Below are 21132 nucleotides of genomic sequence, written 5' to 3'. Positions count from 1 at the left end.
TTTTTTTTTGAGCAGACTTTCTTTGGCCAGATGGATCGCGGTTAAGCTAGCTGGTCTCAGATCTGATCTGATCGGGAAATCGGATCGTGTCACGTCAAGTGTTCCTCCAGTTCTGCACAGCCTGGGCCCAGCCCGGCACTCCCCGCAACAAAAGAGAGGTCGAAGGTGGTATTTGCCCTCGTCTCGTTGATTGCTACGCCCATGTGTATTGATCGCCATTATCCTGAGATGAATAATACTCCAAAGAGTTTACTTAAGCCTGAGAAGAGAAATGAAATATGCGGGTGATGGGGCTAGACGGCACTGTCACGTTCCCCTCCATGTGGCTCTCGCCCGCCCAGTTTTTAATACGCTGACCACGATTTGGTCGCGACGCCTACGGCCTACCTCGCCCGCCTGCCGTTTCCGGACCAACGGAGCCGAACCGACGACGGGTTAGTTGGGAAACGGCACCTCGCACATGACATGAGTTGGGCCGCTGGCCGGTAAACTGTTAGGCCGGTCTGCTCTCCCTGGCCTGCTGCGGGTGAGATCAGCCGCCTGCCTAAAATGTGCCGTTTCTGGAGCGCTGCGCCGGGTGTCCGGTACATTTTGCGATGGGATTGTTTTTGTGCTGTTATCAGATGAACTGCACTATTTCTTGCAGAGTACTATAACAGTGAGGCTAAAATGAAAAAAAAGAAGGCAGGCAGCCGAGATACACTTTTAACTGATGTCTGAAGAAAATGCCCAAATTCGGCCTAATCTCGCATGTGATGTACTAATGTATTTCTTTCATTCTTTTCCCCACTGTCTATTAAATTTGTTGGCCTAGAAGCTAAGTAAATATGTAGGTCAATTGAGCGTAGCGGTTGGTGGAAGTGGTGGGTGACGATGGCTACAGTGTCGCTTAATTAGCGTCACAAGGTGGTCCATCACACAGTGGTGCTTGATTACTTACTTTATCATTGTTGTCACCAGCAGACGTGTTGGTGCGTATCGACGTTTGAATCAGTCCCTTTGCGAGCGAGCAAAGGGTTTAGCAGCCGCTGCCCGCTGAGATCCAGTTTTTGAGAAAGGAAAGCAAGTGCAAACCTGCCGGCATCAGGTACAGTTTGCCATGCGCTTCTTCGGTGCACGTTATTGCTAAGAAGCACGCAAGCTGATGCTGGAACTCTGCAGCAATTTTAGACTGGATCGAGACGAGGTAAGATGAGAATAACTGAAATCTAGCTGCTTTGCCGATCAATCTGGTTACTGTTTGCTTCACGCTTCCTTCCGTTGAGAATAGTATTATTTTCTTTCAACGCTGACAAAAGAAACCCAAGCTCACCAGCGAAGCACAGCACGGACGGACGTAAACGGTTGTTAATGGCAAGCCGGCAACTCGGCAAGCTTCATGGCATCGGCGGTGCATGGTTTTTGCTGGCTCTCTTGCAAGTGGCGGCAGCTGCTTTTCCGCGTTTTCGAGTCCAAGTTGGCCAGGTAAAAAGAGGTGGCATGACACGCACGAACACGTGAAGAACAAGGACTCCGTGGTCCGGTCTTCTACTACAGACGGCTGGCTGCAGCTCCCAACCAATGCCGAGGGTTTACCTACTCACATGGTAATCTTGACGGCGGGATAATAATGTTAAAATAGTTCGAGGGATGCATGTCTTTATGTTTCTGATAGCGAAAGACCATATTATTTAATCTCGTTCTTGCGATAAAAAGACAGATGTGGGTGTGGTCATTATCTACAAGAAGACCATGGGATGGGGTAGAAGCTTCTGTTCTATGTAGAGTGGCACGCGGTGCTGTGGGTTTAGACGCATCTGTTTGACCCGGACTGTGGAGGGAGCAGACGATTTGGACTCGACCTGCGCGTTCCCACTCGCGCCGCTGGAGGAGCGCGTTGGATGCGACGTGTAACTAGGCAGCTGGACGCTTCTTCCTTTCGTGCCCTTTTTCTGTGCTCGAATATGTTCCATGTCAGGTACCATTCCATCAATCGGAAACGAACAGGGGAAAAATATCTCAGAGAAGAGCGGACCATGCCACAATTCTAGAGAGAGAGAGAAAAAAATTATACTCCCGTACTACTATATCCAACCGTTCCCGAAGAATAACATATGGCCAAATCTCAGATTTTTCTTCTTCTTTTTGAGTATGGCCAAATCTCAGAATGACGGAACAAGCCGTTGTACCCATTTAGAGAAAGGCCTCAATGTTACAGTATAACCGACTGACCCATGTAGAGCAAGCCCAAAGCATGGCCCAATTCACATCACCGGCTTTATTCGAATTTCGAATGTAGTTGGCTCCACCCGTACGAGTCGGTGCTAGCCCACCACATGCCAGCAAGGCCAGGAAGCCTGACATCTCAGATCACTTGACATTTGGGCCGCCACCACTGCGATCGCTTGGCTCACTACCGTGAGTAAATTTAAAAAAACCACCACATTAGGAGTCAGGATTTCACATAGATACCACTTCACGTTTTTTTTGCAAAAAACCATCACATTAGGAGCTAGAGTGTCACATAGATACCATTTCACGTTTTTGTTGCAAAAAACCATCACATTAGGGGCTAGGGTGTCACATAGATACCATTTCACGTTTTTGTTGCAAAAAACCACCGGAATAGGGTAACCCTTCCTTCGCTAGCGCGTAAACCGGTTTATGACAGGCCGGGCCCACTGTCAGGCCACCGTGTCGTCCACCTCGGCAGTCCACGCTGGCTACTCCCGAACCCGAGCGCATAACTTGGTCCAGCCGGACCCGGTCGGCATCTCCTCCTCCCTTCTTCTTCAACCTCGCGGTTCCTCTCTCGTGCGTGGCCGTAGTTGAGGCGATTTCGCCGGAACCCTAGAGCTGCGCAATGGTGAGCCACAGCCACATCCCGAGTAGCCATGGCTTCCACGAGCTGTTCCGCCGTGGGGAGCCGGAGCTTCGTCCGGAGTCGGGACACATTGTTGTTGCCCGCGCTCCCGGCATGGAAGCCAACGAAGCTAGGCTACGAGGCTGAGCTCTGCTGGCCACCATCCACCGCGGCACAAGGCTGCCGACGCCAGCGTCCGTGAAGCTGAGCGAGATAGTGAAGGCCGTCCATGAAGGGACCGGAATCGTGGGTGGGATCTGTGGCAAGGTTATGAAGGGACGCGTAGAGATAAACAAAAACTTTTCCTACGCGAACTCCCAAGATCTAGCCGAGGTAGAAGGCCACGAGGATTACCACTAGACGCGCAGTTGCGGATTATCGATGCAGCGCCTTGATGCAGTGCAGTCCCTCGATCCGATCCAGCCGATCCAATCCCGCGATCGTCGAAGTGCTGAACGTACAGCACCTCTGCCGGTATCCACACGTGCGAGGAGGAGCTCCGGCGGCGGACTGCTAGGTCCGGTGCGACGGTTGAACTGAATCGGGCTAGGGTTCTCAACGCATGAGAGTGGAAAAACCGTGTACCTTAGGCATCCCACGCCCCTGCTTATATACCGAGTGGAAGTGGGCTCCAAGCCTTGTGGCCCATCCACCCTGCGAGTCCAACTCGCATTGTCAGCCCAATTCCAGTTCGGGTCCAACCCGACTAAATACTTGCTCCCGCTCTTAAGTGTGTGACCCCGCAGGCTCATGGCAACTTGGACACGATTGGAGTCCGACTCACAATCGATCAATCGGTAGCGGCTCCTAGCAGAACGTGCCGACTCCCAAGTACCATCGAGTCATGACGACGTACCTTCCAATGTGACATACGTCTTAGTCCCTTTTGCCTCACGATATACCTTGTCGAACTATAGGCGATTAATCGTCATCCCTTTAATAGTTCAACTCTCTTCTCGATCTGTGATATACGATTCATCCGACTAACTCTTAGTCGATCGACCCGGTTAACAGTTAACCAAGTCGCGCATGGCCATGCTTCCCAAATCATATCACTCGAGAGGGCCCAGATAATATCTCTCCAGTCGGAGGGGCAAAATCCCATCTTGGTTATCCACATCACACAGCTTGATTCTCAGCCAACCCGAACTCTGCCTTTATAACTGCCCTGTTACGGAACAACGTTTGACAGAACCTAAGTTGGTGATCCACAACTCGGATTGTGCGATAACCTCAGGTCTAAGGATTACATTGATTGAGACATGCAAATGACGACCTACTCGTTGCATCTCAATATGGGTCAGTCCGACTCGCTAAACTCTTTAGCCGAGTCCGTGTAAGCTGGAATGACATCACCATGCCCATGACAAGTGGAACCGAGTCATCAGCCAACTTTCACATTAGTCTAGGTTATGTGTCCAGCACAACCTCAATGACTAAGGACAATTTAGTATGAACAACATGAATACATAGTTCCACAATCAAATCACATATTCAATGATACATATCAGATGTTCAAACAAGGACAACTTAATAATATTTATGAATACATTGGGAATTACATCATACATGATTGCCTCTAGGGCATATTCCCAACAGGTTAGTCATCCTGCAGGCCATTTCTTGCTTCGATTCGATACAGAGGAAGATTGCACCACAGTTCTGAACCAATCTAGGATTTTGCGTTGCCGCGGATGCTCTGTGCACTTCCGCCGATGGTGCCGGGCTTATGGTGGCGAGAAATTTGAGCTTTGTTTTAGCACTGTGCTTAGTTTTGATGGGCTGCCGAAGGATGCTTCCGAGAGCACTTTTATGAGTCGTCTAGTTAACAGCATTGGAGGCGAGTTCGTCGATATGATGACGCCTCTGGACTTTCGTATTGTGAAGGCGAAGGCATGGATGCGTAATCCGTCAGCAATTCCAAAGAAGCTGAAGGTTGAGATTCCTGAGCCAATGCATCCGCCATTAGACGAAGGTGCAGACGATGAGGAGAGCCTGAGCTCAATGGCCCTTTTCTGTCAACCTTGGAATCAGCCCATTAGCCGTCGCACAGTTGTTTTCGATGTGATTGTTCATGTGCATGAGGTTCTAGACCACTTTCCTTTACAAACAGATTGTCCTCCACTGCAGCCTACTCCTCACTCCTCTTCAGATGATAAAGATGATTTTACCGACTACGGTGGTGCTCCTGGTTCTCCAAATGTTACTCGTCTGCATGAGTTTCCATGCTTTGTTGGTGTCGTTGATGGTTCCATTCCAGCTTCACAAGGGAAGAATCCATGTTGAAATCATGATGTAATATGACTATGTTTGTTTGTGATCCCTTAAAATGTAGTAGTGGTGTAAGTTGGGATGTAATCCCCTAAAATGTATTAGTGGTGTGAAACTATGTTTGTGATCCTAAGCAGTACTTTCAGAGCCTGGGTTGTAATATGACTATGCCTTGTAGCATGACTTTGGTTTGTAATTCAGAATTTGAATTTCGTATGACATGTAATGCTAAATTTGAATTCTTATGATATGGGCTGGAATGTCATCGAGTAATGGTTTGTCATTTCAAATGGTTGAGTGCATCTAACAGGCATCATATACATCACAGCATTGTGCATATCTCAGGCCAACAACCATTGAAACAGATGCACATTGTTCCAGGCATATAGTTCCCAGCAGCATATACTTCAAAGCATACAACATAGTGCATCAAACAGGCATATAGTTCCCAGCACATTCATCACAGAAATTATACATTGTTCCCAACTACATTGTTCCCAGCACCATTTAAACCAAAGTCATGTTCCCAGCACATACATCACAACAAAATGAAACATTGTTCCTAGCTACTTCCCATCACTGACATACATCACAACAAAATGAAACTGATTAACATCAAACATTGTTCACTGTTGACTTGAACCAATCCCTGGAGCACCACCTGAAGTTCCATCTTCGTTGCCACTGTAAACCCTCCCACTGGCAGTCAAGTAACTCCACATCCTACCTCTTCCTCGACTAGGTATCAACTTTGAAACTAGATTCTGTGCAGCAGCATGCCTTCGGGCAGTGAATGGCCTAGCAGCAGGCCTTGGTGTAGGAGCAGCTGGTCTTGCTGTAGGTGTAGCTGCAGCATGTCTTGGTGGAGGAGGCCTAGCAGCAGGTCTTGGTGTAGGTGTAGGAGCAGCAGATGCAGTTCTTGGTGGAGGAGCAAGATGCTTCCTTGGAGATCTGCTGAGTGCTACAGGAGCTGAAGCTGTTGGTCTAGCTGTAGGTGTCCTTGTAGCAGAAGAGGGTGTTGGAGCTCTTGCTGTTGGAGCAGGAGTAGCTGTTGCGGCAGAAGAGGAACCAACTTCATCTGGAATTGTCCTGTTAGCCTATTCAGAAGAGGAAAAGTATGTAATAATTCAAGTTTCAAGTATAGCAACATATATGATTTGTAATAATTGAAGTGTGGTAATTACCATGTGCTGGTTTCTCCTAATCTGCAGGTCAGGTTTCAGAGGCAAAGAACAGGTTGGAAATCTGTGTCCTTGCCTTTTGCAGTTGCTACAAGTGATGGGAGCCATCCTAGAGCTGTCTTTTTTCTTTGGCACTTCAAACTGTCCTCTCCTTCTCTTCTCCTTTGGCCTGCCAGGATGTTTTGTGAAGACTGGTGGGTCTATGTCATCTGTTGGTGTCCTTGTCCACTGATCCTGGCTAGGAACAGGATATACTATTGGGTTGAATGCTTGCTTGTACATTTCTTTCTTGAAGAATTCATGCACAAAGTCTTCTGGATGTTGTTTGGACTTGTATGTAGCTGAAATAGCATGGTTGCATGGCATTCCAGTGATATCCCACTTCCTACATCCACAAGTTCTTTCATCCAAGTTGACTACATGGGTTCTCTGACCACTGCTGACCTGCCATATCCCTGGACCAGCACATATTGGTTTGTAGTTGTTGGACCATTTCTTTTCTATCTCTAATCTCTCTGCATAAGTGGGTGTGATTTCCCACCTACATCCTGCTACACCTTCTCTTTTCAAGTTAAATCTAATCATAAGCTTAGTCCTTATTCCCTCAATCATGGTGACAATTGGCTTCTTCCTAACATCTAAGATAAATTTGTTAAACACTTCACTGAGGTTATTGACTACCAAGTCAGTCGTGCAATTAGTGTCAAAGGCATGTCTGGCCCAAGTGGCAGGAGGAATTTCGGACAACCAAGCAGCAGCATCTTCACATTCGTTATGCATATCAGCCATTGCATTATCAAAAGCATTCTTGCTGTAAGAGTAACTAGTAGCATCCATGAGTTTTTTTAGATCAGCACCTCTAAACCCAGCTGTTTGGAAGTTTGCATAAATGTGTCTAAGGCAAAACCTCTGAGAACAGTTGGGAAATACCCTATTGATTGCAGTTAGGAGGCCCTAGGTAAAAATTAAATAATAATTAGCTGGTTTATATTGTTGTAATGTAAGTACAACAGTAATGTAAGTGCAGCAGTAATGTAATGCAAGTGACATTTTCATGGTGTTAATAATAATTAGCTGGTTTATATTGTTGTATTGTAAGGTAATGTAATGCAAGTTTGAATGAACATACCTTCTGCCTATCTAACATTATTGTGTAATAACCAAATTGGCCAGATTCACCACCTAATGCATACTTTAGATTCTGCAGGAACTAGCACCAACTAGCTGTATCTTCCTTGCCAACCACAGCAAAAGCAATTGGGTATATATTGTTGTTGCCATCTCTGCCAGTGGCTGCCAATATTTGTGCTCCTGTGCATAGCTTAATGAAGCATCCATCAACTCCAATGAAAGGTCTACAGCCTTTTAAGAAACCTTCTTTTGCAGCATTAATATAGAAGAACAAGCCATGAAACCTTGGGTTGGCAGCAGGATTTAGACGTACAGTTGAGATTGTGCATCTTGACCCTGGATTTGTATCTAGAACTGTTTGCATGTAGTCCCTAATCCTAGGGTACTGTTTAATGTGATCACCTAGGATCACAGCAATAGCTCTGTTTTTGGCCCTATATGCTGCCATCTTGTTCACCTCAATGCCATAATCCCTCTTTGCATTGTCCAACAAACCAGTGACATCACAAGATGTATTTGCTCTAATATCTGACTCATAATCTTTGCTCAACCACTTTGCATTAACTCTTGTGCTGTCTCCGGTGGTGCCACAAGTGTGTGTCAAATGCATCTTTCTCAAGCAGAAGGTAGGCTCATTTCCCACCTTTGAACCTACCATGTAGAATGGACAGTCAGCTTTTATGCACTTCACTATAATCCTGTTCTTGTTGTTTTTCTATGATACTTGAAATCTCTACTTTGAGATATATGCAGTTGGATTAGGGCTTCTCTGAATTGATACACATCCAGAAAACACATCGTCAAACAGAATTGATCTTGAGGGTTCTTTCTCTTTGCATTGTACCAAACTCTAGTGGCTGCCTTCTTAACCCTGCTCTTTCTTCCCTGTGGCATAACATAACTGAACTCCTCTGCACCATCTTCATCTTTAACATCTAAAGGCTCCTCGCCATTGTCTTCTTCTCCAGATGGGATGAAATCTGGCTCAATGATGACTTCAGGTTCAGAGTGTGCCCTCCTTGTAGGTCCTTCCCTCCTGGCCTTCTTGCGTTTGGGCTCCTCAACCACATGGTCTATCTCATCTTCTGGATCAAGCTCAAATATATCCTCAACATCTATGTCCCCTTCACAGTGCAGCAGTGGGTCATTTCCCTCTCTATTCATTTCAGGTATTAACTCCTTCAATTCCAAGTCTTCTTGGCTCTGCTGTACTTCATCATGATCAGGAATGTATTCACTGTCACTTGACTCATCAGTTGCAGAACCATTGTCCTCAAATTCATGCTCAACCTCTTCTTCCACCTTCTCTTGATCTTCTTCTTCAACTTCCTCTTCAACTTCTTCTTCTTCTACATGACTGTCAGCATAGCAGAACTCATCTTGAGTCTGGTCTTCACTCTGTTGGTACTTGTCAGGTACCAACACATAGTTGACACTTTCTTGTGTAGCATGTACTGTCTGCATTGGCTCTACATCTTCAGTGTCATCTTCAGTCTGGTACTGGTCAGGGACCAAAATATAATTGACACTCTCTTGTGTAGGTTGTACTGGCTGCATTGGCTCTTCATCAAACATACTCCAGTCAATCTGGTTAACTGTCCCTGGCCCTTCATTAACTGTCCCTGGCCCTTCATTTCTTGCTGCATTCTGTCCTGCTTCCTCTTCCAAGTCTATGTGCTGTTCTGCATTCTGCCCAGCTTCCTTTTCCAAGTCAATGTGCTGTTCTGCACTTACTGGTTCTGCATTCTGCCCTGCTTCCTCTTCCAGGTCAATGTGCATTGGCTGGGGATTATCTACTATGAGCTTCTTCTTAGCCTTTGGTGTCCTTCCATTCATGTTTCTTTCTGGCACAGATGAGTAAAAAGAAATGGCTTTGCCAATAGGAGATTCACCATTCTTCCCTTTTAGAATTGTCAATGTCACCTTTTTCTTCTCTTTATAAAGAGTCAGCATGTCCTACATCTTACTATTGTTATCAATAAGCTCTAATCCTGCCAGTCCCCTACCTTCTTCTTTCTCATAATACATAAAGTCTTTTCTGCCATAACCACAGCTCTCCATAAGGCCTACTAGATTCATAAAAGTGACATCTGAAACGCCCAAATCTCTTCGCAAATTCTGCCCGCAGCTAAAGTTCATACTAACGGTCCAAACTTCATCATCAATTCTACAGAATTAAACCCAATTTCACACAGGCATTACTGACAATATGTATTGCTGCCGTCACAGCCAATTTTAGACAGGCATCACAGCCTCTAAATCTAAATCCCCCAAATCCCCCAAATCGAACAACCTAACCCTAATCCCCCAATTTCAGCCTCTAGCCGCAAATTCATCCACAAAACCTAAGTCCACAAGGGATGTAATTGACTTACCCGGAGACGAAGAGGGTGTCCGTCCAATGCATTGCTGCCGTCAGCGACATTGCCGACGATTCCGCCTTGGCTGCGGCGTCGCCTTGCGCCATTGACGGGCGCAGCTCACGGGAGAGCTTGCCTATGCCGCCGCCGCCGCAAAACTTTGGCACGGGACCTGGGCAGGTCTCGTGCTATCGGGGACGACCTGGTGCCCGCCGCCGTCCCACCCATCCTCCGCCGTCTCCGCCATCAGCTACGGGGAAAGAAGAGAGGGAGAGAGATGGCGACTCGGTCGTGTTAGGGTTAGGGCAAAGTGAACCATATCGGCTCGGTCGGTCGGGTTCGGGAGTAGCCAGCGTGGATTGCCGAGGAGGACGACACGGTGGCCTGACAGTGGACCCGGCCTGTCATAAACCGGTTTACGCGCTAGCGAAGGAGGGGTTACCCTAATCCGGTGTCTTTTTGCAACAAAAACGTGAAGTGATACCTACGTGAAACCCTAACCCCTAATGTTGTGGCTTTTTTTTAATTTACTCCACCACCGTTGAAGCCAACTTGCGCTCAAATTATTTTCATCGTGTAAACGTTGAATATTTGGGCCTCAGCTCGGAACGGAGCCCACCTCAGCCCAGTGCGAACCGCCCTGGCCCAGGGCCATGGCCAACAAGAAACGCACAGAGAGACTAGGGATCGATCGAACGGGGGACGGGGCGACGTCTGAGACTCGAGAGAGAGAGCCCGCCGCCGCCCGCCGCCCTCGGAGGCGTATCTTACAGCCTCGAGGAGTTGCCCCCGCCTCGCCTTGCCAGACGCAGCCGGCGGCTCCCCTGCCCGCGGCGTTAGGTCCCCTCGCCGTCGCCGGACTCGTCGTTCGGCAATCCGCCGTCGCCGAATCGTCGTCCCTGCCTATCTGGCTCCCCTACTTGGCGACTCTAGTACCCAATCTCCACTCGGTAACTCCTCTCCTATGTGACTGCGAGTCTGCAATTTTACTCCTCTGTCCACTGTCCTTTCTCCCAACTTTATGTCCTTTGTTAAATCGATGACCCCCCTTCAATATTTTGTTGTTTCAATTTAATTTTACGTAGCGACAAGATGAATAGGATAAAAATGACACATGCTGAATTGTGTTCAAATTATTATCAATTATTGGGGAAAAAGTTGGCCCAATTTTATTTTTTTGGCCTAGGATGTCATCAATTCCTGGCTCCACCGTCGGTTCTAACCACTGGAAATTAGGGTTTCCCAACCTAGCGTGGTTGTTCATTCACGGATAACTGGTCGTTTGGCATCAGGGTCCTGTTCTCAAGTTCTAGCAGTGGCTTGTCCGGTCGGTGCTCTCCAGTGAAAGCTTATTACATCTGGAAATTTGCCTGTCACATTGCCAATTGGATGAAGTGTTTGTTCATGATGATAACCTATGATTCTGCTTCCTCATGTTTGTATTTAGTGAGTACCGATATAAATACCTCTGTGACTGAACTGTGAAGGCTGTTACAGAATCATGATAAGGGTAGATTTGATCTGCCTAGTGTTGGTTAGTTTGGCTTTGTTGAATGTTGAGATGATGATGCCTTCATTTGGGCCATACTGGTTGTTTGGTGTTCACTGTTACCATATTTTACACAATTTGTTACCAATGCAGTTGCTTCTCTATCGTGAACATTCAGGTCAGAATGCGGCGACAGGGACATGGACAGGGGCAGTATGGTGATGCAGACATCAAGTCCATGGTGACTTCCCAGTTGCATCACTACCAGGCACAGCAAAGGGTTCAGCAACTCCCTGATAATAGTTTCCCTGTAAGAGATCCTGGGCAAATTGCTGGGGAGAACCAGTATGCTGCCCCGAAGGCGAGACAAAGCCAATGGGATCGAGGTGGACCAAATATGCAGAATCAGATTTCACCATATGCATATAATGAGGGTATGTGGACTTTATTTTTGGAATAACATGGTTTATCTGTTGAAAAACTTACATTATCTAACCTTTTTTTTGCCATATAGCTAGTTTTATGTGTGCACCCTACACTTCAGAAATATCAGTCCTTTTTTAGAAATTTTGGATTTATTAGTAGTTATGTGGCAACATTTTATTAGTATTACATGTGAATATGCTTAAGAAATTTTTAGCTATTGCATCTTGGTTAATGTACTTTGCACTGCCCCGATACTGATGCAGGTCAAGGTGCTGAGGGTACACAATCCTTTTATGACAGACATAAATCTGATCTGAAGGTTAGTCTAGAAAAGCAGCCAAGAGAGGAATCGAGGGAGCAACCTCGTACTGATAAGATTGAAGCAAGGTACGAGGATTATAATCTTCCCCGTACATTTGAAGGTCTAGAACAGAGTTTTCATGAAGACATTGTGATCCTATCCAAGGAACTACATGATGCAGAGGATGCTGAAAATACTCGGCACAGGGAGGTATGCTTTCGTAGTATTGTGTGATTCCGCCTTGTGCTTCATACCTTCCAAAAGAGTCTAATTGGACAAGCAATGCAGTATATTAATCATTTTTTCACTGATACCAGTCACCGATAAATCTACTCTGTAATACTCGCACTGGTGGTCGGGTCTATGGTGCTAGTTAGAAAATGAAGATGTTTTTTCGCCTTCGTAGACTGGTCAGTTCTATGCAACACGCACAGGCTTGTCAGTTCTATGCACATTTTCCCATTCTGCATGCTAGTACCTGCGCACACTGACATTAATTCATACTCCCTCCTTCCAAATATACAAGGCCAACACAGAAACTTATTCCAAACTTTGACCAACAGTTAGACTAGTAGCATGAGTTATTTGTGACTCAAAAATGATATCGTTGGATTTGTATTGAAAAACATTTTCTAATGGTATAAATTCTATGCATAGATGCCAAATATTGTTTGTCTAACAGTTCTTCAAAGTTTGGCATGAAAATTCATGCTGACCACGTATATTTAGAAGGAGTATAAAAGTTATGAATACCTTTCAAGAGAGTACATCCATGTACACATAGATGTATATCTAGCATGAACAATCCATATTTTGCAATGGAACTAAAGACACCATACAGTCTCTCACAAATAATATTATGAAAATATGTACATAGTATATCTGATGTGTAGCCAAAACGTACCCTACAATTTTTTTGACATGACCAAAACTTTACGATTGTTTGGATGTTTGCCAAATTTGTGGCGTGCTCGTACCCCTTTGCCCACCTAGTTAATTGTTCTTGCCAACATTAGCCAAATCATGGGAAGGCAAAACCTTGGCCACAAAAGAGGAAAATGCATGGCTGGTCTATCAACTTGACGGGCATGTGCAATTTAGTCAATGTACATGAAAATTGTAGCAAACACGTCTATAAGTTTGCAATTATGTGCATATGAGATAAAAAAAAACGTATTCTTGACCGAGACGCTGAGCTGGCATGCTGACATGGACAAAAGGACCCACTTTCTGACATGATTTGACTCAATCTTTGCAAATAAGCCCGTCAAAATAAACTGGTCCACGACGCACTCACACAGCAAACACCGATCCTTTTCCTCCTCTTTCCCCAATTTTGCTGGCGGTCGGCGGCGCAGTGGCATCTCTTCATGGTGAAGCCAGCGAGTGGAGCGTCTCCACCGACGAATAGCGGTGCAAGGGGATCTGGTGGCACGGAGACGCCAGCAATGGGAGGTGTTGCTATCACGTGGCGGAGCGAAGGTTGTCAAGCGGTGGCTCACGACGCGAGGTGCAGCGGGAAGAGGGGATGCTTGCAAACGGCACCTCATGGAGGGGCGATGTGATGTGGCTGCTTGAAGGAGCCGACATGGGCGGGCGGCAGCCCGTGGCGTTGCCGCATGAAGGGGCAGCAGCTCGTGGCGGTTCAATTGCGCGGGGAAACGACGTTGATCTTAGGTGATCACATTAAACAGTCCCCGGTCACCTCCGTGCTGGCCTTCCACCTAACTCTCGTGGGCCACGCTGACGGCTCCGTCTTCCCCACCGGCTCACCGAGTCGTCCACGTACGGCGACGACAGACTGGAAGAGGAGGGCGATGACCGTGATCTTTGATTTGCTTTTGTATGCTTCGGGTGCAAAATTAAAGCAGGTAGCTTAGCTATGAGCATTGAGCATGGCTTTGTGGTGCAAGGAGAAGGGACTCGACTCTGGAGCAGAGCAACTAGCTAGCTGGCAGAGTGTTGTTGGTTCCTTGTCTGTCTCTGAGTCTGAGGAAGGCTGGAAGAATGGAGCAGATACGAACAGCTGCGACCTCCTCGTTGGGGCCATGATGCTCCCTTGTGCTCCATCGCCTGCTACAGTACTTTCTCGCCACCGGCCCTGTCGTGGCTGGGAAGCTGGCCGAGAAGCAGCTTAAGTTCGTGCGTGATCTGAGGTGCCGGCGGTGTGGGCAAATGGGGATTATATGAAGGGATTTCAAACTTTGCAATTTAGCACCCGAAGAATAAATGCAGGGCTCATGTCATAAAATAGCAGCCCATTTTTGTGCCAAAATACCCTCACGTGCGCCTTTTTGTCCACGTTGCGTGCCAACTCAGCGTTTGGGTCGAGAATACATATTTTTAACCTCTGATCACATATTTCCTAACTTGTAGGCGTGTTTGCTACAATTCATGTACGTTGACTAAATTGCACATGTTTGTCAAGTTGATAGACTAGCCGTGCATTTTCCTCGCCAAAAGAATTGGCTAGCCAAAATTTGTAAGGTAGACTTGGCCCTCAAACCAAATGTATCCTAGGATACTAAAACCAAGCAAGTTTTAATACTTACAAAAACTAAGCATGGCAAAAAATAATAATAATGAAAATGCAGATCTCCCTCGTACGTTAAGCTTGTCCAATTATCCATTGTTTATGCTATTATTGTGGTTGGATTTATCTTAATGACAGCTTTTGCTTGTAAGTACTTGAGTTAATTGAATGTTTTGGTAGGTGTGTTAAAATCCCACACCTATAAATAAAAATTACGCTGGATCATCTTTATATGCCTTTAATGACAACCTCTAAAAATCTAAAAATGGAAGTTGTTGCAGTAATATTGCCCCAATTACAGACATACTTGTTAACGTTGCCCCAATTTCAGCATGTGGAAGTTGGATATGCATGATTCAGCACACTATCACTGGCATATATACTAATCCTGGTTGTATCTCATTTGTAGACTTGGTTATTCTACTTTCAGTAGCAGCACAAACTTCTTTTTCTTGAAGCTAGCACACTATTTTAGTATGGAAGACAACTGTCGTTTCATGTTTCTCATGCCTGTTTTCAGACATTGAAGGAGATAAATGCACAGTACCATGAGAAGTTATTAGCACTTCGAGCTCGCCAGACAACCTATCGCGAAGAATTCCTCCGCAAAGAGTCTCTTGAACGCCAGCAGCAATACCGACAAGCCAGCATGAGCAATTATGCAAATAATATTATGCCTAGGGAACCACATGTCTATCCAAAAGCAGCAGCAGCTGCAGCCACTCCTCCTGCCGCTGCTTCTGGAGGTGCTTATGGAGAGGCTCATCGGGGTTATGCATCTGGCCAGTATGAATCCCTTGGGGAACGGGTAAATTACCCAGAGTTCCATGGTGGGAGCCAAGGTCGGAGTCATGATTTTGAGCATCGCAGTCAATACCCTGGCGGCCGTGCTTATAATTCTGGTGGCCGCAGATTCTAGAGATGGCTTGTTCAAACAGACAGCCATTTTGAACAGCAGATAGCTTGGTGTGGAAAGCTCAAAGTAAATTGCTTTGGAAGCTTAGTTCCAACCTCTTAGAAGCTTAAAGCAAATTGCTTAAGAAGCCTAGTTGTTTTGCGATTCAATATCACCTGTGTATTGAATCGCAGATGTATTTCTTTCGTATACCACCAAATGTTGTCCACTGTTTAAGTCTTGTACCTGTAGCTGTTTGCACTTTGCAGCCTCACTAGAATTCCTTCGGATTTTGTAATTTTGTAGAGGAAAAAGGAAACAATGTATCATATGGCTTCTTTACTATTCTGAGCATCTCCTGCAATGAGAATAATATAACCGAAGCAATGTGATTTCTTTTCAACTCTGGTATTCTTTATGTTTTCCTCGGAGAAGTTTTCTTTGCAGTTAGCTGCTTCAGGCATTAGGCAACAACTAACATCATGTTTCATTTCTCCTGCAGATTAGTTATTTCTTTTACATGGTTCTTACTTATCAGTATTAACACGCACTGTATGCATCTCCAATAATTGAGCGATTTGTGACAATATACTTCAAACAAACTTGTAATACAAAGCTGATGTACTGCAAATATAAAACATGTGGCAGGCTGACAGCAAAGTCACGGGCTAACAGCTAGCTGTACACAAGGCGACATATATCATACATTCTCTTCTTGGCAGGTCCAAAAACAAGTCTTCCCCTCAAGTCCGGCATCTGTTCACTGTTTCTACTCCCTGAGGTGTTTGTTTACAAGGAGAGGACGCTGCTCCAGAGAGGTTACAGACACTTGTAAACAGCAGCAATCCCCTACTTGCCTGTTTTTTTCGTCTCCTGAAGCTTTTCCAGAGCGGTCACAACCTGATCCATGTCTGGCCTGCACCGTGCATCCATCGACAGGCACTGCAGCGCAAGCGACGCCGTCTTCTGGGCTGCCGGGAGCGAGTATTGTGAACCCAACCGTGGGTCCAGGACATGGATGACCCTCCTCTTGCTGTTGATATAAGGTCTTGCCCACTCCACCAGGTTATGCTGTCCAGGAGGGCGGTTCTTGTCCAGGGCACGCTGCCCGGTCAGCAACTCCAGAAGAACAACACCATAAGTGTAGACATCGCTCTTCGCGGTCAAATGGCCTGCATAAAATGTGGGGGAAAATCAAATCATGCAAGTTGCCATCAATCATGTGCATGCAGAACATATCTTTGACTTTTACCACTACAACATGTGCACAATTTTAGATTAAAAAACCAGATGAGGCAATTGATAGAGATCAGAAGAATTTGTGTGCTGACTTGAGTGGAACGAAGATGCAACTACTAACTACCCACAATATCTGATTTTTAGGAAATTCAAGTATCTAGACTAACCAAAGATGTGGAAAGCATAAGTGCCCTCCCAAGTTTTCAACTAGCATGATTGTTTGCCTCGATGATGTCTCCTTTACAGGGTGTCATACACCACCCGCCAGAATCTTGAAGAATTTTTAAGTATTTAAATCATAAGCCTCACATGAATGAAACAACAATCGTCAATCTAAAATGGATGTCCAGACATGCTTTGCTTCTTGGCTCTTGCCTGGAGAGTCACTTTGCTGCCAAACGTTTATTTTTATATACCCTTCACTGCTATGGAGATATGTGTTCCTTTAAACAAAAGACACATCTAACCACGACAAAGAACCATGCCATATAAAATTAAGTGAATCCAACAGATACGTCATACATAACATTAGTTGCTTCGCTTTTTTTTTATCAAAAAGGAATACGGCATGCACACCAGAAGTACCAATGTCTTGCTACAAAGATTCTTTTCCGATGGCAGAGATGTCTTGTTGTCCCCACCATTAGCAAGCATTGCAACAATGGGAATTAGGAATATTGCTACAAAGACTACTTATGGAAACGGTCTAAAAAAGAACGGAACTTCATTTCCCCCATTTCCCAGCAGTCAATTGATGGCCCCCTTTCATCCATATCACTACCATGCATGAAAATGTAGTAGACAAACGATATGGTTACATTACATGTCTGGCAAGGCGTGTACAAAGAGTACCTGTAGCGAGATATTCGGGGGCAGCATATCCTTGAGTCCCCATGACCCTTGTAGAAACATGACTTTTATCACCACTTGGGCCATCTTTTGCCAAGCCAAAATCAGAGAGTTTTGCATTATATTCCTGTATGCAGACAAAGAAGGAGAACAAATAACAAATCTTTAGATCATAGCTCTTTTAACTTGCATTTGTTGTAAAGATAGAGACAGATTTGCATGCGCACCGAGTCAAGAAGAACATTAGAGGTCTTGAAATCACGGTATATGACTTTAGCCTCATCGCTATGCAGGAAAGCGAGTCCCCTGGCGGCCTCAAGCGCAACCTTCATCCGTAAATTCCATGAGAGGGGTTGGAAGTGTGGAGCTCCTGCAGTACCATACCATTGTCACTCGCTCATTTCCAACAGCTAGAATGTAACATGTCATACACAATGAGAAACATGACACAACAGAATTTTGATAAACTCACTCCTGAAAAGATGGTGCTCCAGGCTGCCCCTCGGCATGAACTCATACACGAGAAGCCGCTGTTCGTCCTCCAGGCAGTACCCAATGAGCTTCACAAGATTGGGGTGTGATAGCTGACCCAGGTAATTGACCTCAGCCTACAATGTTTAATCGCACAAACGCATTACAACCACAAGCAGAACCACATATGTGTGTGACTCACTAAACCTTGAGCACAAACAGGCAAAGCAGTAACTGTAGCAAGGTCAGTCACCTACCAGCCATTCCTTGTGCCCCTGGAAGCTGTCCAGCTTGAGCTTCTTCACGGCGACGATCATCCCGGTGCCCGGCTTGACAGGCGTGAGCGTGCGCTCATCCATCCATCCCTTGAACACGGAGCCGAAGCCCCCTTCCCCCAGCAAGCTGTCCGGCCGGAAGTTCCTTGTGGACCCTTTCAGCTCACTGAAGGTGAACTTCCGGAGATTCGAGGACTGCAGGATCTCCTTCTCGCTCCGAGGAGTCGGTGGCACCGACGACGAAGAACCCTTACTGAAGGTGTTGGTATCAGTCGCATTCTTGCTGCTGTTCTTGGAGTTAGTCCCTGGATTGCAAAGCAAGCGTTGCAATTATTTACCTGATAATACTGACATTATCGTGAAGAAATCCTGCTACCGTTCTCGGAGCTAATCCTACTTCTTCATTTGGGAATGAAAAAAAAAACATATGGTCCTCACGCTTAAGATTGTGCAATTTTGCCCACGATTTGCCATTTCAAGAAACCCAAAGCAAAGGACTAAATTGTTCTCTTTCGGATACAAAATCAACCAACTGAAGGTCTGAAGTTGGGATCTTCTTCCCAAGTGCAACAGAAGAAAACAAGAACAAGTAACGGTCTCATTCCTAAATTTCAAGAACAGGGCGAGAACACCACAAGAACCAGAGCACACAAGTTATCTCAAACCGGAACCAGGACTGAAACGCTGATGCAACCAAGAAACAGAACAAGCAAAGCGCGGCGGTACCTGAGGAGTTGGGAGCGCTGAAGGACGGGTTGATCTCGGCGTTCCCCTGCACGCCGGCACAGTTCCCCATCAGGAGAGCAACGACACCCGCCCGTCAAACTCCACAGCCCGTCTTTGATAGGAGTAGAAGGTTTCTAGGGGCTAGAAGAAGTGGCGACGGCTGCTGCTGGTATGTGTGGTGGTGTCATTCTTTTCCTTTCCTCGCTTTGCTCTTGCTAGGTTGGAAGATCTATCATTGCTGCGCTGGGCTGCCTGCGAGCGAGGGTGGTGGGGGAGCAGGGGAGCCGTGGCGTGGGGTCAGTCGCCTCATTAATGTGTGAAAGCCTTTTCTTCTTCTCCCTCTCTCTTTGCTTTGCGTCCATGTGATTCAGCTGTTTGCCTGCAGAGTAGAATTCCTTTTCACATTGAAAAATATTTTCGGATTTAGTCTTCTTGCAATGATAATACGAAGGCTAGCCAGTTCAGTATAACATTTTTGAATTGGTGCGTGTACATCCACTTGATGCTGTTACAGTAGTACTACTATATTACTGTGTATCATTATCGCCGGTCCCCTTTTGGATCATGCTGATGTTTTCTGTACATCATCCAACATTTCAACCAGATGTGATCATCTACCCCAAAAAAAAAACAAATAATACTAGTACTACTGGTACGAATTTTCTCCGCGCGCGTGTAAAAACAAAAAGGCACGCAATAGAGAATGCAGGCCCGACCTGCCGTACGCTACGCAGTACTACTGTTTCTGGCCAAAAGGTGGTTGGAGGTGTGTCCGTGTGTGCAGTCCCATAAATTCACAACCACTCGATCCTATCCATGTCTTGGTTGTACGCATGTTTATTCTTTCACTAATGGTGTCCTTGAGTCATCACTAATGAAAAGCATGTCGAGAGAGATACACTGAAACGCACGCAACGGCGAATCGGGTGGCAGCTCATCAGTGGCCAAGTGAGAATTGCCGGGGTTACATGCACCCTGCATTTCGTTAGTTCAGTACACATGCACATTGCTTTTCGCCATAAATTAGCCAGCAAAACTCCGATGCGAGGCCGTTGGACAAACGATGGACTTCTTCTCCAGCGCCGCTGAAAGGGACCGTGCCAAATTCGCGGCCAATTCGTTGCTCCTCACTCAGATTCTGCTACTGGTTGCTAGCTACCGAAGGCTATACAGCACACTCCAACTATAAAAAAAGAGCGCCTCTTGCAGCGAACACGTGTATTGGCCATACCGTCTGGCGCGTTATCAAAAATCAAGGTGTCTTGGCGTGCGAAACCTGCTCAGGCAAGACAACCCATAGCTTATTATTCATCATTCTTGATATCTTCAGGACTATTTACTCCTACATTAGGTTCTACTTCTACGGTACAACAACACAGTTTGGTTTCAGTTAACATTACAAAGACTGAAACTTCCAATCGCTTTCATCCTCTTCTTCCAGAGTGCTCCTCAACAGCTTTCCCCGACGGTCTATTTCCAAGTAACTGCCCCTTGTGTAGCATCCTCCATCTTGCCTCGAAAGCGGAAAATTGCAAAGAAGATAACTGAAGACAGACATGATGACACTCCCGTCAATCCCAAAAGTGATGGATGATGAGAAAAGTTTGTCGCAGGGGCAAGAACAAACTACTCCTAAGTCGACAAGCTAGACCACTCTCCCGACTTCCCGAGTCGACATGCGTTGCCACATGCCACACGCCTGTAGCATCAGATTGGTCATCGTCCGAGCGCGACGTAGTATCATTCAGGCTACGAGAAACGACCGGCGGTCTGCGCACACACAGACGCAGTTACAGGAGGGGCATTTTGCTTGCTCCGACCGGCAGGTTGGCAACGCCACCACCGTCCTCCTCCTGACTCCTGTCATCATCCCTGACTGGGCGTGTGTACGCAAGCATTGCATCTGCATGTCCTTTGTAGCAGGCAACAGGCGAGGTCAAGCCCGTTCCGGGCGGAGCATGCATCCAGATTCCGGGCCTAGGATCCCACTGTTGCTTTCACGCGAGCTATAGGGTTCCTCGAAATCCCGTTTGGCTCCCAAGATCCGGTGCTCTTTATAGTTCAAACATCATGAAAATCATGTTTTGAAATTTCAGAAATATCTGAAATTTTTAGTGTTAGTATGTATACTACATCTCCTCCT

The 21132-nt window shown here is 46.1% G+C and overlaps 2 protein-coding genes across 2 annotated transcripts; one reads left to right on the top strand and one right to left on the bottom strand.

Annotated features, from left to right (window-relative positions):
- Positions 1-10414: 10414 nt before the first annotated feature.
- On the top strand, positions 10415-15832 carry LOC100831278. Its single transcript, XM_003558189.4, has 4 exons — positions 10415-10735; positions 11453-11708; positions 11964-12211; positions 15055-15832. Exons 1-4 carry the CDS (start codon positions 10439-10441, stop codon positions 15451-15453), a joined length of 1200 nt encoding a protein of 399 aa, XP_003558237.2. The 5' UTR covers positions 10415-10438; the 3' UTR covers positions 15454-15832.
- Positions 15833-15969: 137 nt separating this feature from the next.
- Positions 15970-19264, bottom strand: LOC100830970 (receptor-like cytoplasmic kinase 176). Its single transcript, XM_003558188.4, has 6 exons — positions 18990-19264; positions 18246-18568; positions 17990-18125; positions 17745-17887; positions 17521-17644; positions 15970-16601 (listed from the first exon to the last, which is right to left on the bottom strand). The coding sequence occupies exons 1-6, from the start codon at positions 19057-19059 to the stop codon at positions 16279-16281; spliced, it is 1119 nt and encodes a 372-aa protein (XP_003558236.1). The 5' UTR covers positions 19060-19264; the 3' UTR covers positions 15970-16278.
- Between the last annotated feature and the right edge of the window lie 1868 nt (positions 19265-21132).

The sequence above is a fragment of the Brachypodium distachyon genome, chromosome 1, assembly GCF_000005505.3.
Source record: "Brachypodium distachyon strain Bd21 chromosome 1, Brachypodium_distachyon_v3.0, whole genome shotgun sequence".
Taxonomy (NCBI): Eukaryota; Viridiplantae; Streptophyta; class Magnoliopsida; order Poales; family Poaceae; genus Brachypodium; species Brachypodium distachyon.
Note: the sequence above shows the minus strand (reverse complement) of the source record. Positions and strands in the feature narration are given on the sequence as shown.

What these genes read in the sequence shown, in the direction of transcription:
- LOC100831278 (XM_003558189.4), top strand. Translation starts at nt 10,439, where the DNA reads ATGGCCAACAAGAAACGCACAGAGAGACTAGGGATCGATCGAACGGGG. An exon ending in ACCATATGCATATAATGAGG is followed by an intron (nt 11,709 to 11,963) that starts GTATGTGGACTT and finishes ATACTGATGCAG; the next exon opens with GTCAAGGTGCTGAGGGTACA. An exon ending in AAAATACTCGGCACAGGGAG is followed by an intron (nt 12,212 to 15,054) that starts GTATGCTTTCGT and finishes GCCTGTTTTCAG; the next exon opens with ACATTGAAGGAGATAAATGC.
- LOC100830970 (XM_003558188.4), bottom strand. Translation starts at nt 19,059, where the DNA reads ATGGGGAACTGTGCCGGCGTGCAGGGGAACGCCGAGATCAACCCGTCC. An exon ending in CAGCGCTCCCAACTCCTCAG is followed by an intron (nt 18,569 to 18,989) that starts GTACCGCCGCGC and finishes TTTGCAATCCAG; the next exon opens with GGACTAACTCCAAGAACAGC. An exon ending in CCCCGAATATCTCGCTACAG is followed by an intron (nt 16,602 to 17,520) that starts GTACTCTTTGTA and finishes CATTTTATGCAG; the next exon opens with GCCATTTGACCGCGAAGAGC.